This window comes from Bison bison, unplaced genomic scaffold (genome assembly GCF_000754665.1).
Source record: "Bison bison bison isolate TAMUID 2011002044 unplaced genomic scaffold, Bison_UMD1.0 scf7180017864141, whole genome shotgun sequence".
NCBI classification, from domain to species: domain Eukaryota; kingdom Metazoa; phylum Chordata; class Mammalia; order Artiodactyla; family Bovidae; genus Bison; species Bison bison.
Genome location: NW_011494713.1, coordinates 1,664,299 through 1,678,923, shown reverse-complemented (window position 1 = coordinate 1,678,923; position 14,625 = coordinate 1,664,299). Strand labels below are relative to the sequence as shown.

The 14,625-nt window shown below is 40.6% G+C and overlaps 1 protein-coding gene across 3 annotated transcripts in view; it reads left to right on the top strand.

Moving 5' to 3' along the window:
- NTRK2 (neurotrophic tyrosine kinase, receptor, type 2) overlaps positions 1-14,625 on the top strand; it is a 406,992-nt gene that overhangs the window by 76,090 nt on the left and 316,277 nt on the right. For all 3 annotated transcript variants that reach the window (XM_010840046.1, XM_010840047.1, XM_010840048.1), the window contains exons 9-10: positions 8,473-8,508; positions 11,430-11,527. In XM_010840046.1, coding sequence (XP_010838348.1) covers positions 8,473-8,508; positions 11,430-11,527 — 134 coding nt within the window. The remainder of the gene's footprint in view (positions 1-8,472; positions 8,509-11,429; positions 11,528-14,625) is intronic.

Below are 14,625 nucleotides of genomic sequence, written 5' to 3'. Positions count from 1 at the left end.
CCTCCCTAGTGCACCCACACTCACCTTCCTAGTGCGCCCATCCTCATCTCCCTATTGTGCCCATCCTCACCTCCCTAGTGCGCCCATCCTCATCTCCCTATTGTGCCCATCCTCACCTCCCTAGTGTGCCCATCCTCACCTCCCTAGTGTGCCCATCCTCACCTTCCTAGTGCGCCCATCCTCATCTCCCTATTGTGCCCATCCTCACCTCCCTAGTGTGCCCATCCTCACCTCCTTAGTGTGCCCATCCTCACCTTCCTAGTGCGCCCATCCTCACCTCCCTAGTGCACCCACACTCACCTCCCTAGTGTGCCCACACTCACCTCCCTAGTGCGCCCATCCTCACCTCCCTAGTGTGCCCATCCTCACCTCTCTAGTGCTATGCTCTCCAGTCTTAGGAAGAAACTTGCTGCCCAGAACTGCTTCATCCCAGCTTTGGCTTTGTCCTCACTTATCTGGGGGCTTGGGCTTGCCCAGAGAAGAGGACCCCCAGACTCTGTCACTTGACTACAGGAGCTTTTTAGACTTGGCCTTTTTAGGAGAAAACTGAGTCAGTGTTAGGTTCCTAGAGAGGGTGGGTGTATAATATAATATAAGCTGCCTCAGGTGTCTAAGCTCTCTCCCCTCACCTTCCCATTTGCAGTGGGACCCAGAGATATGCCTCTAGAGACAAACACATCTCTTGCCCTTACCCCTAACATTTTTGCAGTTGTTTTTCAGCCCCCTCAATATTTAGATATGCTATTTTCAGGTTTACTCTATGTTTCACTGAAAAAGTACTATCCTCTATGAACACTGGGGTCTTTTGACTTTGGTCACACTAGCCAAGGAATTATAAATCAGGATTTCTCAGCCTTTAATGAGAGATGAGATCTCCCGGGGATCCTGTTAAATGCGGATTCTGATTCCATGATCTGGAGAAGGGCCTGACAATCTGCATTTCTAATGAGCTCCCAGATGGTGCTGCAAATCCATGGACCACACTTGAGTAGTGAAGGCAGTTCATTTACTTCTTCCTTGCAAACTCTGGCAAGGGTTGGGGAGGGGCAGTGTGAACACTGGAAGGACTATTCAGGCATTCATTGAGCTTACCTCACTGACTGTCCAAGGGTATTAACTAGGAATAATAAAAACATGGGGTAGTTGTTGCACAGAGAAGCACTCTGATTGGGTTTACCCAAAAGCAGGATGGCTCAGGGCTTCTGGGATGGCTGAGTGGTAAAGAAACTGCCTGCCTATGCAGCAGATGCAGGAGGCTCAGGTCTGATAACTGGGTCAAGAAGATTCCCTGGAGTAGGAAATGGCAACCCACTCCAGTATTTTTGCTTGGGGAATTCCCTGGTCAGAGGAGCCTGGTGGACTATAGTCCATGAGGTCAAAAAAGTCGGACATAACTTAGCGACTAAGCAACAACAATAACATGATGACTTAAGGAGGCTTAGGAGAGTGAATAAGTAGAGATGGTGGTGCAGGCACACGCATAGAAAGCAAGGGGCTATCTGCAGATTCTCCAAAGAGTCTTCTGTATCCTATTTAGCTTATGGGTCAAAAATAAGACTTGTCTAAGATAAAATTGATCCATTATGTGGCTGTCACTGGAATTCAGTCCCACATATAGAAAAGTTGCTTCATGAACATGAATGTGTGTGGAGACTGAGTGGAGATTAGAAGTGGAGAGGGTGCCCTTTTAAGCAGAATTCTAAGTAGAAATTCACGGCAGAGAGATTGCTTGTGAGGCCATGTGGAAGAAACCTGGAGCTTTTGCTAGCATCTTCTGATTAGAAAGCACAAGTTCCAAGAACATTCAAGGTCAGGTATTATTGTAAACATGAACACATTGATTGTTTAAGAGTAGATTCTCTTATTGAAATCATGACCCGAATGATGAATGCTTTAGACTTGGAACAAACCTAGCCAGAGTGCTAGATGATAAAATACACAGATTTTAAAGCTTTCCATTCTTTAGGCGGTACATAAAGAGTGTCTCTATGGCCCACTCATTCAGGAAGAATGTCACAGCTCAAGAATGCTCATTCACACAAGCAGTGGGAGTTAGTGACTTATGCTGCCTCATTCGGGAGCAGTTGTCTCCTATGCAAAATGTGCGTCAGAAGCAAACTATAAATATTGGAAGAGCTTTCCCCACAGCTTTTCATTTGTGCCATTTTATCCAAAGATTCATGACGTCTGGATGAACTAGCTCTCCCTACAGCACTTAGAATTGCCCTCGAACTGGCAGATTTAGATTTGGTGTACTTAGGCCAAAGAATGTAGGGTGAGGAAATTTCTCCAAATGTTATACATTCAGAAAATATAAAGCCCCCCACCCCTACTACTTATTCTTAAGGCCATTTGTCAGGACCCATGTCTTGTCCTGGGAGTGAAAGGCAGAAAAGTTTTGCCTGCTTTTCTGCCTTAAAAACAGAGAAGGGTATGGTTCTGCTATAGACTCATAATAATCATGATAATTAAGATTTATACTTAAATAGCTCTTTTTGTCTCAAGAGGACTAATGTTAATTAATTATGCCTCCTGAAGCTCCTGAGGAGTTGCCAAGCCAATGCTATTATCCTCTTCTGTCAGATGGAAGACTCCTTTGTTGTAGAAAAAGGGAAGAGGCTCTCAGTGCTGCAGGCACAGTAGAGATTCAGCCAGAAAAGGACCCAGATGTCTGAACCACTGATGTTTTTGGTCCCTGAGTTCCGCCTGCCATTCTTAGAGGGATGAGAGAAGGCTCTGGAATTCAAAAGGTGGTCTGCCCTGAGTTAGAAAACACTGTTGACAAAGCAAAGGAAAGTTTGTTTGAAAAGAACAAATCTTTTGTTATTCCTTTATCATATGGAATCCTTTGAAATATTTTAAAAAATCACACTAAAGAGAGTCTGCAAAAAGAATTGAACGTCTTAAAAAAATTTTTTTTAAGCGTTAGAGACAAGAAGCCTAAAGGAAAGAAACAGATGTGTCTTCTGATCTCTGCTATTATTTTTATCTCTAGAGCAGAATGGAAAGTGAACCCTCTGGTCAGGCTACCTATCTTCCCCCAAGTTTTTTAATCCTGCAAATGTGTTTTTCTTTTTACAGTAGGTTTTGCAGTTAAAAAATCATAAAGATTTACTCATGAAGGTTTATACAAAGTCGTAAGATTTACTCATGAGCTATAAATGAGATTAGAAGATAGAAATAAATAGGCCCTCACATTGAGCTATTTAGCGTGGACTTAATAGAATGGTGGACGACATTGGTTCGATACTGTTGCGGGAGGAAGTGATTCTGTTATCCATGTTTAGAAGCTTAAATGTCCTCAGGGTCCATCTTTTGGAGGTGCAGACATGGCACATTGAACACAGAGCTTTGTCAGGAGTGTATGTGTGGTTGTAATACAATCTTCATGGTTCTTTTTCACTTGGGGTTTTTCAGGCTGCACTCTGGACCTGTTAACTCTCTTCCCATAATTTCTGACAACAGGCAGGCCTTAGGTCAGCAACAAGGTACTAGTGAGTGTATTGCCTGGAGGTACTCAACAAACACTTCAGAAGATAGTACTTGAACATCAGACAAACAGACATGGGCACTTATCTTGTTTTGGTTGGGAAAGAGTTGTGGCTTCTACACTGGAGTGAACCGCGGAGGTAGAGAACGGTCTGCTGCTTGTTTGGAATGCCAGTGGGTTAAGGGAGTCCCAGGAAGTCCATATTTTATTCTGGAGATTCCCAACATGAAGCTTTAGAGCTTGAGCCCACCTCTGTTGCTTCTGTCTGAGATTTCTTAGTTGATGAGAGCTACTAGGATAGTCTTCAAGAAACCATGCCATGTTGTTCTCAGTGGCTTCAGTCATGTCCAACTCTTTGCAACCCCATGGACTATAACCCTCCAGGCTCCCCTGTCCATGGGATTTCCCCTGCAGAATACTGGAGTGGGATGCCATTTCCTCGATCTTCCTGACCCAGGCGTCAAACCCACATCTCTTGCGTCTCCTGCTTTGGCAGGCAGGTTCTTTACCACTGAGCCACTGGGGAAGCCCTCAAGAAACCATGACTCTCTCTCTCTCTCGGGGACTTTCCCATTGGTCAGATGGTAAAGAATCTTCTTGCAATGCAGGAGACCCTGGTTCAAGGAACCATAACCCTTTGCAAATCTCCACGACAAGCGCATTACTCAAGTGCATTTCATTGACTTGTTCCCCTCCTATCCTGTGTTTATCTTTTCTCGTTCACTTTTTAATACTGATTATCTCCAACAGTGGTTCCCACCTTTATAATGATACATAGTGAATAAATTTAAACTAAATAAAAGGAACCAGTGAGAAATTAGGCTTTAAAATGGCAGATATCTTCAAATTTTTCCATTGCCAAAAGTCTGAAAAGGAAATGGTGATTTTTTTCCTGTTTCTGCATTTAATATGATGTTAATAGCTACTAGGGGCTTCCCTAGTAGCTCAGATGGTAAAGAATCCTCCTGCAATGCAGGAGACCCGGGTTTGATCCCTGGATCAGGAAGATCCCCTGAAGAAGGAAATGGCAACCCACTCCAGTACTCTTGCCTGGAGAGTTCTATGGACAGAGGAGCCTGCTGGGCTACAGTTCATGGGATTGCAAAGAGTCGGACACGACTGTGTGACTTTCAACTTTAATAGCTACTGTGCTATTTGCATGTAAACATCATTGAAGCTTAGCTTGACTCAGAAGTTGCCAGAAGCAAAATAATATGCTTGTTAAGCTGGGATCAGCTGGAGTAATGTGACCCTAGCATTTTGTAAAGTCTGGGTCTGTGCATCCATCTGTGTAGCAGGTCTTCTAAACCTTTGTACAGGAAGAGACATTTCTTTCTTTTGATGAGCAAATCCTCATCTGACATAGTACAGTATGGTAGGGAGGAAAAAAAAAATTGTTCCTCCTATGTTGTCTTTCTGTGAGTTTCATAATCTTGTGCTAAATTTGGCTATTTCTGACAATGAAAGTAAAGTGACAATACTTCTCATGCATCTGGGACAATGAAACAAGGAAAATATAGTGCTTTTCAGAATGTGTAGACCTGACGTCATGGTTTTGCTGGTGAACTTGGTAGAAATGCCATGCACTGATATGAATCAAAAGTCTGGAAAAGGACCTGTTTTCCAGGTTCTGAGCTAACCTATTTCCTTTTGATCCCATCCCAAATCCCATTTTTCTGTACCCATTTGCTATATTGAATTGATTCAACATTTTGAATCTTCCTAGGGCTTTGTGTGGAGAAGGCAATGGCAACCCACTCCAGTACTCTTGCCTGGAAAATCCCATGGATGGAGGAGCCTGGAAGGCTGCAGTCCATGGGGTCGCTAAGAGTCATACACGACTGAGTGACTTCACTTTCACTCTTCACTTTCATGCATTGGAGAAGGAAATGGCAACCCACTCCAGTGTTCTTGCCTGGAGAATCCCAGGGACAGGGGAGCCTGGTGGGCTGCCATCTATGGGGTTGCACAGAGTCAGACATGACTGAAGTGACTTAGCAGCAGCAGCAGCAGCAGGGCTTTGTGTGAGTAATGAGTTTGGGTATTCCCTTTCTGTGATGAGCCTGAATACACCTGTATATCAGTCATATATGATGAAGTTCATTCATGTGTAGTTTAGATAAATCTGGCTCTGAATCCATAGAGCCTCTTTACTTTCTGATGGAATCAGGTGGTGACTGCATGTGGGGTTGTTGAGGGTATGAGAAGAAATCAGAGTGACTGACTCGTCCCAGTTTTAGCACTTCCTATGTCCAGGGAAGGCCCCCATCCTGGACAAACTGCACAGATTTGCTCAGAACTGTCCCAGTTTTAAAACTTAAAATCCTTGACCTCAGGCCATCTTAGATGGTTGTTTAATCTAGTACAAGTGAGGGTCCACATACTTCAATCCAAATACTTAAGAAATATAATCAAGTTAATGACTTGTTAAATAAAAAAAAATAAGTTCTATTCTCCTACCTTGGGCTTCCCAGGTGGCACTAGTAGTAAAGAATCCTCCTGCAACATACTAGATGTAGGTTCGATCCCTGGGTAGGGAATACCCCTGGAGAGGACATGGCAACCCACTCCAGTATTCTTGCCTAGAGAATCCCATGGACAGAGGAACCTGGAGGGCAACAGTCCATGGGGTCGCAGAGTCGAACATGACTGAAGTGACTTAGTACATTCTGTTACCTTGGCAAATATATATTTACAATGACCTGGAAGCCTGGGTTTGCAGGTCGAATTCTCAGACTCTTGGAGTTCCAAGCGGGAGCAGAGTGGTTTCAGTAGAGCTGGTCCCTGGTCATGGCCCCTGCTCTGGGCTTCTGGTGATATGGTGAGAGCTATATGAAGGGGATGGGTGTGCATGTGGACACCTCAGCCCACCTGTCCTGGCTCACACTCACTCCTCACCCCTCCTTGGGTCTTGTGTCAGAGGGTGCTCACACTGGTGGCATGGCCCCCTGGAGGTGATAGTTGGAGGGGAGGGGCTTACCAGTCCTAGGAAGTTTGTGCAGGGCCATGGTGAGAAAATTCTGGGCTTTGGAGACCTAGAGTGAGGTCCAGAAGTGAGAAGCAGACTCTAGTGGGCAGACACCTTGCAGATTCAGATTGTATTTTGAGAGACCAGTGGGACAAGATCAGAATGGGATCTTCTGAGGGATGGGATGGGGACAGAGGTGGGAGAGGGGTTCAGGATGGGGAACACATGTACACCCATGGCTGACTCATGTCAATGTATGGCAAAAACCACTACAATATTGTAAAGTAATTAGCCTCCAATTAAAATAAATTAAAAACAAAAGAAAAAAAGTAACAGATTACCGGGCAGTGCAAAAAATGATTTTCTTTCTTGGGATTATAGAACCTTTTCAGCAGTGGTAGAAAATCCTAACTTTGGGGGGACGTCATTAGGTAGGTCCAAGGATGTTGCAAAGAGAAAGGACTTCAGAGGATGGGCAGGTGCCCTGTTAATGACGTTCCCAGAGCTTCCATTGAGATATTCCCTTGCTTTATTCACTGAATTCCCCTTCAACCTGCCGGGTCACTTTCAAGAGCCTTCTCAGGAATGTTGTATCAGCTACAAATAATTCTGACAATGTCTATTGATATTTTGTAACTCAAAGCTATTTTGAAATGATGTTTGGGATTATAAAACTCAAAATATAATTGAAAATGACTGGAATGATGACTTTGCATGAATTGACATAGGGTCATCAGAAGTGGCTGTACAGGTTGTGCACTGCACAATTTCAGGTGATTCCATTAACATTGATGACAGTCTTAAGGGCGCCCCCTAGAGTTGTACAAAGCACAGACTGCACAGCAGTATGTAATATCCCTATTTTTTCCCCTGCTAAAATAGGTATCTTCTAGGTGAACCGTATTGAAATTCTGGCTTGAATATTAGGACCACTTTTATTTGGTTCTTCATTTAGATTAATCTTGATTATTTACTAAGAGCTACAAAAACAGAAAATAGGCTCAAGTTTCACTGACTTTAAGTATTTTTCTGCTAAGAGTTCAGAAATGAAATGAGAATCAAGTAAAGTTTATAGTTTACACATTTTATATTTCACACAGTGAAGAAAGACTAAAAGCATAGAAAGTGACTTTGGAAATTCATTTTGTAATCACTTAAATGTTACATCAAATTTTGATTTTAATTCCAAGCAGGCCTTCATACAGATACTATAGTTTCAATAGTTTTGACTGAAAAATAAGTAGCAAATTTTTTTTTGTCACCTGTTCTTGTTAAGAGTGATTTTTAAAAGATAAAAAAATTTTTTTGCAAATTTTCTTAGAAATATTTTAAAACAGAATATTCTGACCATTTTGGTGACTAAAGACATATCCAAAAACAATGGTATACTCTTGAATTTCTTTCTTGACATAACATTTTTTGTAACCTCAGTAGAGAAAGTACATTTATTTTTCTGTGTTATATTAGGGTAATAAAAGGGTTATTCTGTCTTGGAAATGTCCCTCAAGACAAAGTGCAGAGAAAAATTATACTTTAGGTATTATCATCCAGGCTGGTTAATAATGTGTTTGTGAATACAAATGGACCTGCCAAAACAAAGTTTGAAAGCAAACCCTGAGTCATCAGAGAATAATCAAAGTGGATCCGAAGTGATCTTTTTCTGGAATGAAAATACCAAAATTACAATTAAATTGATCAAGTGTTTAATAGAAACAGCAAAAAATGTGATCATAGTTCATTGATGGTTGAATTTTTTCTCATTAAAGTGATATTTAATTTTTGTTTGCCCTTTTCTTTGCCTTTCTGGAATAGAGACAGGGATTGTGGGCTTGGGAAGAGCAACAAGGTTAACAAGAAGCAAACCTAGAATTTCAGATTTTATTTACCTATAAAACAATCTATTCAATTTAAAACCTTCAATATGTATTTAGCCAATTTTAGTGGGCTTAGTTAGTAATTTTTTAACTTTGAATGCATACTTAATAAGATATCTTTGTTTTGTTTTGCTTTTTAGGTGCAAATCCAAATTATCCTGATGTAATTTATGAAGGTAGCTATCATGTGGTCTGTATTTTGTATCTTTTCAAAATATTTGTCTAAAATGTAATAAATCAACTGAAAGAAGAACTTTAAGCTCAATTAAATATACACTTCAAGCATGACTTAGGCCAAAATAATACTTCAAAAATCATTCGGTATTGATGGCTGTTTTCCCTTGATATTTACAATGCCTGTAAATAGTGTTTTCTCTCTCATGCTTGTTCTTGGAAGTAGTAAATCCATTCCGCTGTAACAGACATTTTGTTTCCATAATTGGGAACTAATTACCTGTTTAAAAGCCTTGACTACCAAGAAAAGGGAGGTGTATCAGTTTCTGGCTATGACGGTAAACCCAATTCAAAATTATGTTTCTTATATAATGAAAAAGCCTGGCTCAGAGACAGGAACCTCAAAGGCGAGGCATGTTTTAAGGTTGGTGAAACCAGCAACTCAACCATATCATCAGGAATCCAGTGTTTTTTTTTCCCCATCTCTGCACCCTTCTGCCCATTGTGCTGGCTTCACTGAAGGCTGGTTTCTTTTATGGTCTTAAAATGAGTCATTCACATTGATGGGAGAAAGGGAGGAACTTATGAAATTGTTCCAGAAGAAGAACTTTCCCAGAGACCTCCATCAAACCCTCCCTGTTTCTGACTCAGGACTCAGTTGGGTCATGGTTCATTTTTGCCTTGGTGGCAAAAATCTATTTAACCCTTGGTTAAATAGATCCACCCCTGGAGTTTAGATCAACTTTCCTAGAGGAATAAATTCCCTTAAATAAAATGGATCTCTCTTAAATGGTAAAGAATCTACCTGCAAGGCAGGAGACCTGGGTTCAATCCCTGGGTTGAGAGGATCTCCTGGAGAAGGGAATGGATACCCATGCCAGTATTCTTGCCTGGAGAATTCCATGGACAGGGAGCCTGGAGGGCTTCAGTTCATGGGGTTGTAAAGAGTCAGACACAACTGAGGAACTAACACTTTTACTTTTAGAATGTGGAAGAAGAGAATCAAACTGTCCACTGTATTAGCTTACCAAATAGCTCATCTTTCCTTTGCTGTTTTAATTGAATTCCAGGGTCATTTTACTACATATGAGAATCCATTGTTAATAGTTTTGAAACCACCTTCATGACCAGGAGGCTTCTTTTGGGAAAATGGCAGGCTCAATTTCAAGACTTGGTTTGAAATTTAAAATTGATAAAAAGTTACATTTATCAAAATGTTGCATTTACATATTTATTCTATAAAATAGTCTATTCTTTAATTCTGATGCACAGCTTGACAAATGTGTATATTTATATTTTTAATGTAAAAATAATTTGCATTTTAAATATAAAATGATCCTTTCTGTGTTTATGTGTGTATATTTAACTTGAGCTAATTTTGTCTAGGGAATTAAATTGTGTTTTCTTGCTTTATGCATGTTAAGCCATATTTCCTCCAGGCTGTTGTGGTTTGGGTGATTTTGTGGATGTAATTTGTGTATTTTTATATTTATTTGTTCTGATATGTTTTAAAGAAAGAGTACGTCAAATTGTATCACAGAGAAATTATATTGTGATTTTTCCATTTTAAAATTATGTTTTGAACTCCTTTCCAATAATTTTAAGTCTCTAAAAATGTCATCTTTCCACTGGACGCAGATCACACTTTGAATATTTGGCCTAAAATGTTGTTATATTAAACTGTAGATACTTTAATGATTTAATTTTGCATGAGTAGCTGGATATAATATGAACAGGGAAAATAAGCAAATAAATGATATCTCCTAGTGTTTGAAATATTAATAATTCTAATATTTTCAAAATGAAAATGGTAAGAATATAGTTTTGCAGTTAAGAATGAAACAGCCACAGATCGAAAATAAATTCTGTTTCTGTTAATTTTCATTCACATTCAAAGGAACACTCTGCTAATAAGAATATAATTTAAATTGGTTGCCTTGAGGCCAGCATGATATTTCTACCAAGGGAAGATTAGCTGGGGCTGGCTTAATGAGGTTGGTTGTTCAGGATGGAAATTGAAGGCACCATATCTATTTAGAATAAAAATACAAACCATTTATAAACAACATTGTCTGTAATGTTTACTAAAACTTTTTATGACTTTATATATAATATTATTAATAAAGACATTCCCTACAGAAAAATCATTTATTTCTATCCTGATCCATGTAGGCTAAAAGTGATCCAAAGGAGCAGCTACATTTGAGAACTATGAGAACATATCCTCACAATTCTAAGTGTTGTGTTGGTGAAGTTCCCTATACATTAATTCTGCAACTGAAATATTGGCAATTCAGAACTCTTTTAAAAGTTCAAATGTGGACCCAAGTTTGCTCTCAGTGCTGAGTCCACATTCTATTTTAAGTGAATAAGTAAGATGTCCAGAAATCAGTGCTGCTGATTTCAGGTCTGATTTCTAGACTCTGTTGCCTTCTTGCCAGTTGACCTTAAGACTAGTAATTACTAGTAACATCTCTGAGCTTTCATTCTTCAGCTGTAAAACTGGTGGTTAGACTTGATTTCCAAAGACTCTTCTAGGCCTATAAATCTATGACTCTATATGGTCAATTTTTTTTGTATTTTCATTAAATACTTTATCAAAAAAGGAATATATTGATATTATATACAAACTTATATAATAAAAACCTTCATGTGCAGAGAAAAATCCTAAACCTGGTTTGGAATTTGACCAACAAAGCAAAGATGTAAAGATCTGACTTGAATACAATTTTGACATCACACAGTCTTACAGTGAATTTAAACCAAGGTGGGGAGGTGTCATGTTTCTCCCCAGCCACACTGTCAGTGGTTTGGAAGCTTGTGATTTGTCTTGCTTTGTTCTGAATTCTACTGTGGCTCATGTTTGATTGCAGCCTAAAGACAACTTCATGCTTCCTTCTTTTTCCCCTTTCTCCAATTTAAGATTACGGGACCGCAGCAAATGACATTGGGGACACCACAAACAAAAGTAATGGAACCCTTCCCACAGGTGTTGTTGACACGGGTCGGGAACACCTCTCGGTGAGTGAGATGCTTACTTGTTTCCTAAGTTGGTTCTGAGCATTTTGATTGCTTGAATGCCTGAGGGATCTTCAATGCCAGTCTTTCAACAAAATACTTTCATTCAGATATAAATATGGTGTTGAAGGGTAGAGGAACTAATAGAAAGATTTAAGAGAAGTTATAAAGGTGCTGTGGTCTTCCCTGGTAGCTCAGGTGGTAAAGAATCTGCTTGCAATGCAGGAGACCCAGGTTCAGTCCCTGAGTTGGGAAAGTCCTCTGGAGAAGGGAATGGCAACCCACTTCAGTATTCTTGCCTGGAGAATTCCATGGGGTCACAAAGAGTCAGACACGACTGAGCAACTAACACACACATAAAGGTGCTGTATAGCCTCTGACTTATTGCTGATGATTCCTGTTTTAAATATTTGTCCTTTAGGGACTTCCTTGGCAGTCCAGTGGTTAAGACCCTACACCCTACAGGGGATATGAGTTCCATCCCTGGTCTGAGAACTAAGATACCACATGTCACTTGGAAGTCAAAAACAAAACAAAAGACAGATACAAACAAATGTTTGCAAGATTGTGGAAAAATAGAAAGCCTTAGATATTACTGCAGGCATGCGTGTATGCCTGTTAAGTTGCTCAGTCATATCTGACTCTGCGACCCATGGACTGCCAGACTCCTCTGTCCATGGAATTATCCAAGCAAGAATACTGGAGTGGGCTGCCATGCCCTCCTCCAGAAGATCTTCCTGGCTCAGGGATGGAACCTGCAACTCTTGGGTCTGCTGCAGACAGGTTCTTTACCACTAACGCCACCTGGGAAGCCCCTAGATATTGTTAGTGAGAATAAAAAATGTTATGGTAACTTTCAAAAACTTTAAGTTTCTAAAAAAAAAATTGCCCTTTAAAAGATTATTACTACTATATCAAGAAACCAGGTTTCTCATTCAATTGTTATTCTTCAGTTGCTCAGTCATGTCTGACTCCGTTAACTTGTGGACTGCAGTACGCCAGACTTTAGTCCTTCACTATCTCGTGGAGTCTGTTTAGACTTATGTCTATTGAGTCAATGATGCCATCCAACCATCTCATTCTCTGTCACTCCCTACTCCTCATGCCCTCAATCTTTTCTAGAATTAGGGTCTTTTCCAATGAGTTGGCTCTTTACATCAGGTGGCCAAAGTACTGGAGCTTCAGCTCCAGCATCCGTACTTCCAGTGAATATTCAGGGTTGATTTCCTTTAGAATCGACTGGTTTGATCACCTTGCTGTCCAAGGGACTCTCAAGAGTCTTCTCGAGCACCACAGTTTGAAAGCATCACTTCTTCAGCACTCCGCCTTCTTTATGGTCCCACTCTCACATCCATACATGACTACTGGAAAAACCATAGCTTTGACTATATGGACCTTTGTCAGCAAAGTGATGTCTCTGCTTTTTAATATGCTGTCTAGGTTTGTCATAGCTTTTCTTTCAAGGAGCAAGCATGTTTTAATTTCATGGTTGCAGTCACCATCTGCAGTGGTTTTGGAGCCCAAGATAATAAGATCTTTTACTGTTTCCAATTTTTTCCCCATCTGCTTGCCATGAAGTGATGGGACTGGATGCCATAATCTTAGTTTTCTGAATGTTACATTTTAAGCCAGCTTTTTTACTCTCCATTTTCACCTTCATCAAGAGGCTCTTTAGTTCTTTTTCACCTTCTGCCATTAAGGTGGTATCATCTGCATACCCAAGGTTATTGATATTTCTCTGGGCAATCTTGATTCCAGCTTGTGATTCATCCAGCCCAGCATCTCATTCAGGGATATGTGTAATTCTTCTTGTTTCCACACCTTCACACTTGTCTCCTTAAATATCTTAATAAAAATTTCAGTGCCTACAGAGTGTAATAAATCCAGTAAGTTCTGAAAGGGGCTGGCCATGGGAGGATATAAAAATATGAATGAAATACAGATCTATCCCTTTGGTTCTTATACTTAGGTCAGAGACCTGAGATGTGAATATTTGCACCTAAAATGCAAACAGAGGCTGAGCAAAGCAATAGGAGTGGTAGATGTAGACGGGCAGCATCCTGGTCCTTCCTCTTATGAGAGCTGGAGGAGTCTGTGGGACAGGTTTCACAGCCTATGATGGATGCACGGAATTTGGACACAGAGGAAAGAAGAGGAAGGGTATTGTAGGTGTGTGAACAAGAGCCTGCAAACTGGAAACATTCTTGATTGGAAGGCAGGGTGTGTGAAGGATGGTGGTCAGAGGCAAGGCTGGGGAAGTTGTCCATGAGATCTTGAACCTCAGTGCCAGGTGGTTAGATTTATGGCACAGTGAAGAACATTAAAGGGGGTGTGAGTTCATCTCCCCAGGACTCTGGGGCAGCAGCTCAGGTAAAAACCCAGCAGATTCCTCCATTCTTTTCTTTTCCTTCTCTGTCATGTGCACCCAGTCAAACATCGTGTGAGTTCTGCCTCTTTGTATTCAAACCTGTCCGTCCACAAACTATGGCCCTTGGGCCAAGTTCAGCTTATGTAGTATAGGCTAAGAATAGTTTTAACATTTTTAAGCGGTTTTAAAAAAAACAAAAGAAGGATGAAATTTTGTGACATGTGAGCTTTTTATGAAATTCACATGTCAATGTCCATAAATAAAGTTTTATTAGAATAGAATGGGAAATAGATGGGGAAACAGTGGAAACAGTGCCAGACTTTATTTTTCTGGGCTCCAAAATCACTACAGATGGTGACTGCAGCCATGAAATTAAAAGACGCTTACTCCTTGGAAGGAAAGTTATGACCAACCTAGATAGCATATTCAAAAGCAGAGACATTACTTTGCCAACAAAGGTTCTTCTAGTCAAGGCTATGGTTTTTCCTGTGGTCATGTATGGATGTGAGAATTGGACTGTGAAGAAGGCTGAGCACCAAAGAATTGATGCTTTTGAACTGTGGTTTTGGAGAAGACTCTTGAGAGTCCCTTGGACTGCAAGGAGATCCAACCAGTCCATTCTGAAGGAGATCAGCCCTGGGATTTCTTTGGAAGGAATGATGCTAAAGCTGAAACTCCAGTACTTTGGCCACCTCATGCGAAGAGTTGACTCATTGGAAAAGACTCTGATGCT